Below are 6,564 nucleotides of genomic sequence, written 5' to 3'. Positions count from 1 at the left end.
ACTTCTATACACCCAGCATTCTTAGACTTGTGTTCTTGTGATAAAGTTTAAATTGTTTTTCTTAGTAATAAAGCGAATAGGTGGTTAGTATATAGAGAGGGATTTGGTTTAGCTTTACGTCATTATACTTTGTATACTAGCAATCCTTCTTTGCATGGCTTTATACTAAGAATAGGATGTTGAATAAAATTGGTTTCGGGGATTGTTGTAGTTTGTGTGGGTTTGCTTCTGAATTATTTTCTCCGTGTGTTATTGAGTATATGTAAGAGATACAGAAAAGAAGTAACTGTATTATATGACTGTCAAAGTAACTGTTTTGATTATTGAGCAAATTGGAGAGGTACGTTTTCCTACCCTATAGCTGAGCACTGGTTTTGCTGTGTGTGGAAGGTGTTCAGCACCAAGGACAGGTTTGCCTGTGTGTGGAAGGTGTTCAGCACCAAGGACAGGTTTGCCTGTGTGTGGAAGGTGTTCAGCACCAAGGACAGGTTTGCCTGTGTGTGGAAGGTGTTCAGCACCAAGGACAGGTTTGCCTGTGTGTGGATGGTGTTCAGCACCAAGGACAGGTTTGCCTGTGTGTGGATGGTGTTCAGCACCTAGGACAGGTTTGCCTGTGTGCGGAAGGTGTTCAGCACCAAGGACAGGTTTGCCTGTGTGTGGAAGGTGTTCAGCACCAAGGACAGGTTTGCCTTTGTGCGGATATTGTTCAGCACCAAGGACAGGTTTGCCTGTGTGCGGATGTTGTTCAGCACCAAGGACAGGTTTGAATGTGTGTGGATGGTGTTCAGCACCTAGGACAGGTTTGCCTGTTTGTGGATGTTGTTCAGCACCACGGACATGTGTGTTGTGTGTAAATGGTGTTCAGCACGCATGGAACGCTCCATGCAGGGAAGGATTATTAAGAATTGTTTCCATGGCGAAGGTTTCTTGTTTGATGTTTATTCACGTTTTTAGTCTCGTGCGTTACAAAACATCTTATGGATATAGTTTGCCCACGAAAAGACATCTACAGGTGCCCATTGTTAACAATTTTCGTGCAAAATGAAATTAATCTGGGCTTGTAGGTAGAAACATCAAACACATCTATTTAAACATGAGAGAGAATTCTTCCTGTAGTCAGTAAAATCTTGTGACATTTATAGACATGTGCGCATGCACCAACGTTGTCATACATACATACAAATTATTTTTCAACACCCGGAACAGAACCCGGGCCTTGGCTGTGAGAGCGCCAAATCCTGCGGTAAACTAAGCTCAAAACGACACTTCGCTCTCTTGGGGTGAAGTAATAAAGAAAATATAGATTATACAACTGGAATATACAACTCTATAGATTATACGTCAACCATGTAATAATAGGCATAAAACCTTAACTGTAACTTCTCTCCGGTTGGAAACTAAAGAGTATCCACAATAGTACACTACTGCTTCCTTACATTCTATTCAGTATTTCTTCTGTGAACTTTTTTCTATTTACTACAATTTTCGTCTCAAACCACTATTGGTTTACAAAAAGGGGATTGTAAAGACAGGTATTTCTTTAACTTAGACTTGAAAAAGTTTAAGGTTGCACCCATTTGGGAAGCATTCACAATACAAAAATACAGGGAAGATAGATAGATCCAGAGAGATAGCGTATGCTGGAGCATAGGAGTAGCAAAACTTGTCATGGTCGAGAAAGTGAGTGAGTCACAGATGTGATCATTCTTGTGGGAACATTCGGAAAAATACTTAAGTTTTAGTGAACCGTTTTACAAATTAGTTTTAAATTTATGTCTACTAGTTTAATCGTAAGTTTTACAAGTCAATTTAGCTGCGGAGAGCTGCTGTACAGTAGTGCTGAGAGTCCCCTCTGTTGTCTATGGACGTCCTGGAAAAAACAGAATTATCAGGGATGAGATGTGAATAGTTTAGCAAAGACATTGTTTGTAACAGGAGCAATGATGATCTGCAGCTTATTGTGATGGGTGCTGAAGCTGTGCCGTGTTTACTTGATGGTAGGGTTTCATAAAATAGTGAGGATACAATATTAAGTACCTTGAGCAGTCTGGCATATGAAGTAAAACCGCTCATGGCAGGGATAGTCGTGCCACTCGACTTCCATGTATGTGGAATAAAGGACGCAATCTTCGCCGCCCCTCCGGTTTTCCGGTTGTCCCGGACCCCAGGAGCTGTACGGCCCAAGTGCAGACCCGTCCACCCACTCAAACCTTCCCTCTCGGCGCCGATCGTGCAGGCCGAACCAGAAGTTCCAATCCTCGCCCACGGACTTGTACAGGGAGATGAGGAAGGCGTTGGTCTCGGCGTCTCGGGGCATGGCGAGGGTGCCGCCGTCTGCACGACAGGCCGCAGCCGCTTGGTCGAAGGTCTTCTTTGTCATGAAGGCCTTGAAGCAGGTCCCACGCCACATTGTGTAACCTCCGGGGCAGGATGCTGGAAAACAACGTTTTGTATCAGCAACAGGCAAAGGATGGGTCATGTTGAACATCATTATATATATGCAACATTTGGTTATAGTATGCAAATAGTAGTTAACATAATGATGCAATTTGACCATTTTAGACAATAAATCCACCCTCGATGTTGTATTTAAAAACGAATATGCAATATAATATGTGTTAAATGTTAAAATGTTACATACACCCCCGCACACACACACACACGCACACACACACACACCCACACACACACACACACAGACAAACCGGTCCACCGCATTAACTGTTTATTAACTATTCATGGTAGCAAAAGACTAACATAAACTTGATGATAAAGAACCAACGTCAGAAAACCAATTTACGTAAGGCTTTCTCTTGAAAACCCGTCTTCGACGTGTTGGTTGGGATGCGCCGGTTGTTGTCCAGTTCGTTCTTCAAGGCGTCAACAGTGGTGGACAGTCGGCGCAAGGCGTCTTGGTCGCGCTTCAAGGCGTCAACAGTGGTGGACATGCCGTCTTGGTCCCGCTTCAAGGCGTCAACAGTGGTGGACAGTCGGCGCAAGGCGTCTTGGTCGCGCTTCAAGGCGTCAACAGTGGTGGACATGCCGTCTTGGTCCCGCTTCAAGGCGTCAACAGTGGTGGACAGTCGGCGCATTTCGTCTTGATCGCATTTCAAGGCGTCAACAGTGGTGGACATGCCGTCTTGGTCACGCTTCAAGGCGTCAACAGTGGTGGACAGTCGGCGCATTTCGTCTTGATCGCATTTCAAGGCGTCAACAGTGGTGGACAGTCGGCGCAAGGCGTCTTGGTCGCGCTTCAAGGCGTCAACAGTGGTGGACATGCGGCGCAAGGCGTCTTGGTCACGGTTCAATGCGTCAACAGTGGTGGACAATTGACGCAAGTCGTCTTGGTCGCGCTTCAAGGCGTCAACAGTAGTTGACAATTGGGATATTTCCTACAAATGTGTATACACACGTCAGAATATTTAATACCGAACGTAAGAAACAATCGCACAAAAAACAGCAGCAACATGGTAACATGTAACATGGTGCTTAGGCCACACCAATTTAATTGCTTCTCGGAATCACCGCTATCAGATTTCGCTGAATGGAAAAAAAATAAAAATTCAATTTTACCCATAGGCTCCGCCCCAGAGTAGTTGCCAAAAAATAAATCACTAAAAAAAAAAAAACCTGAAGACTGCAGTTTTATCAAGAGATGATAGATGTCTCTCTTACCAGTTGGTCATGTGACGTATGGGAACCAACAGAAGGGCTCCATTTTGCACACAAAATGGCGTTGAGTTTAGAGAGTTTTGTGAGCAGAAGAACTTCGTCGAAGATTTGAGCAGAACTTATTGAATGTAGGCTTCAAGAAGTAAGAAAATAATAGTGGCGGGAGATCTATGAAAGTCTCAATTTGTGATGCTGTCAGAATTTTTGGTGTTAAATTTCTAGGGGAGGAAAAATTTGCAGGACTTGAGCTGAAACCAAAACAAATTTCTGACGGTGGGTTTGATGTCTTTCTAGAACCTCCTTGGTTTGGTGAACTACTACTGCTAATGCCCTATATGGTCCTTGATATGTGATGAGCGAACCCAATATATTATATTACTAGTACGTTATCATACTTCCAATACTTGCCTAATGTTGAAAAATGTATCTTTCTTATGCGCTTTGATCATCCTGTACTATACAAACCCATCTCAAATTATATTGTTAACATTACAAAGAAATGAGAAGAAGCCGAACCATTGTATTAGAGTAGCTTTAAAACTGTTTGTAATACAAACATGTATATTACCTATTTCATCTGTTGACCTGTACTTAGCCCGATAGGGCATGAATGTACAATAAAGGTTATTATTATTATTATTATTATTCTGAACTGATTTAGCCAGCAGAAAAAAAATCCTGTTCAATCCTGTGGATATCGTGCTGTAGATGTCAGAAATAAAAGGCAAAATGTATAACTTACATGCACTGCACATAATTTCTTGTCAGGCACAGTTGAATAACAGTTGAATAACAGTTGAATAAATTGTCTGAGTTCCCCCTTTGGGCATGTTGTCAGATGTTTCATCTACTTAAACATGTTCTAAAAGTACACCTCACCAGCACTTAGTTTTTGGCTTTCATGAATAGACAAATATTAAGACTGCTATTCAGACTGTTTATTTTTTAGTTTATACATGTACAATCGAGGATTGTAGCCCTGTCAAGACATCATTATCAATTGATTATAAAATCAATACATACATGTAGCTGGAAATATGATCATGGCTATGAAAAGAGCAACATACATGTACACAGCAATAATGAAATTTTTGACATAACGACATCGTCTACCAGATATCTTTGACCCAGTATTGACGCCACACTTAAAAAAAGCCACGTGACAAGCTTCACTGGGTCAGTCTACTGAGGAAGACCAGAGTGACTGGTCAAAAGCTCTAGGTGAGAGAACTTTTTGTGTTGGACCAAAAGTTTTAACTTTGAACAATAATGAAATTTAGTCTTCTTTTTTCTTTTCTGTTTTCTGTTTTCTGTACCTTTGTTTGTACACTTTAACACAAGAGCCCCCAGGCCCCTATTTCCAGCCCTGGCTTTGCCATCAGACTTCACAGCTTTTTTTCGCCCTGTCGCTTCCTTTTTTTCATGAAAAAATCCGAGAACCAACAAATTAAACTGGTGTGGCCTTAAAACAAAATGTGATGAGATTGAGAAAAATAGCTGGACAACAGGCTTTATAGTCCAAGACTGTTACCTGTTTGTTGCTGAACGTCAGAGGGGCGAGTCCCACGGCGCACAAGCTAAGCAGCACGGCGATGCCGGCGGCCAGACAGCTGCGGTGGCCGCGGAGGAAGCTACAGACACCCCTGCGGCCGCTCGCTCCACCCGGATACGATCGGTCTGTTAGAAAAGCATATTTCGCTCACTGATAATCACTTACGTCAACATGTAAATATTGTTATAAATATCAAATTTACCCATACAGCAAAATATACAAAAGTCTAAAAAATTTACTCTTTAAAAAAAAAAGCAAAAAAAAGCCCTTATGATAGTACAAATAACCACTGTAAAAATCAGGTATAAAAAGCACTGGTTACCTGCAGATGTTGCGTAACGTTTCACCTCCTCGGCGTCTTTGTACGTGTGTGAAGACGTGTCCTGGTCGTGCTTTTCAGAATCACCGTTGCCATGGCGGACACGCCCGCGTGAACCACTCTGCCGGACGGGACGGGGTTGGGGCGACCCGCTGGTTTGGCGGCTGTCGGGGCCGGAGAAAGGGGACCGGACAGGCTCTGCCTGCTCGTACATTTTGACTGTGCAGACGACAGGTACGCAGTACAACAGCTAACGTCAAGGCGCATGCATATACACAAGGATGACAAGATTAGTCTGAGAAGGAAGGATATCTTTGCCCATATTTGGATGGGTAGCATGGTATGACGCCTTGCGTATGGCATTTTGTTTTTCTGACAGAGCCAGACTCATTTTCGTGGAAAAAAGAAGTAATCTGATCTGAAAGGCTAAACAGAAAACAAATCTATCAAAACTTACGGGAGAACTCCAAATGTCATCTCGTGACTTTTACATGCACCAACAAGAATTCTGAGATTTCATACCTCCATGAAATATGTATAGTTTATGTAAATGTTTTGTTTCATTGAATATGGAAATAAGGTGGCAATTGATATAATGTACTTTAGTGTCCTAAACTCAACTTACAATATTTTGCGTGTCAAACTCCTATCTTTTTTACAATATTTCACTTAAACATCCTCATTTAAACTTCCTCATTATTTATGCGAATTTCCTCTAAATTAACATGATATATGCATAGTGTTGTTAACATTTCAGTAGCCTACGTGTCACAAGGTAAAGAATTGCCATCATTCATTATTAAGAAATTATATAATTTTCGCAATAATAATGCAAATTAGGTCATCATTTGCATAATTAGTATCTGTTGACGTTCTATTTGCCATAGATCACATATATCACATGTATGAAAGTACTATAATGTTATTATAGAATGTCCTCATTAATTAATCAAATTAGGTCCTCAATTGCATAATTTGCATTTTATCGACGTGTACATCTCTCTCTCAACCACCTACCTAC

The 6,564-nt window shown here is 41.7% G+C and overlaps 1 protein-coding gene across 1 annotated transcript; it reads right to left on the bottom strand.

The window, feature by feature from the left end:
- Window positions 1-2,029: 2,029 nt before the first annotated feature.
- LOC109469971 (collectin-10-like) lies at window positions 2,030-2,425 on the bottom strand. Its single transcript, XM_019768735.1, has one exon. The coding sequence runs from the start codon at window positions 2,408-2,410 to the stop codon at window positions 2,030-2,032; it is 381 nt and encodes a 126-aa protein (XP_019624294.1). The 5' UTR covers window positions 2,411-2,425.
- Window positions 2,426-6,564: the final 4,139 nt, after the last annotated feature.

The sequence above is a fragment of the Branchiostoma belcheri genome, unplaced genomic scaffold (assembly GCF_001625305.1).
Source record: "Branchiostoma belcheri isolate BF01 breed outbred unplaced genomic scaffold, Haploidv18h27 scaffold213, whole genome shotgun sequence".
NCBI lineage: Eukaryota > Metazoa > Chordata > Leptocardii > Amphioxiformes > Branchiostomatidae > Branchiostoma > Branchiostoma belcheri.
Note: the sequence above shows the minus strand (reverse complement) of the source record. Positions and strands in the feature narration are given on the sequence as shown.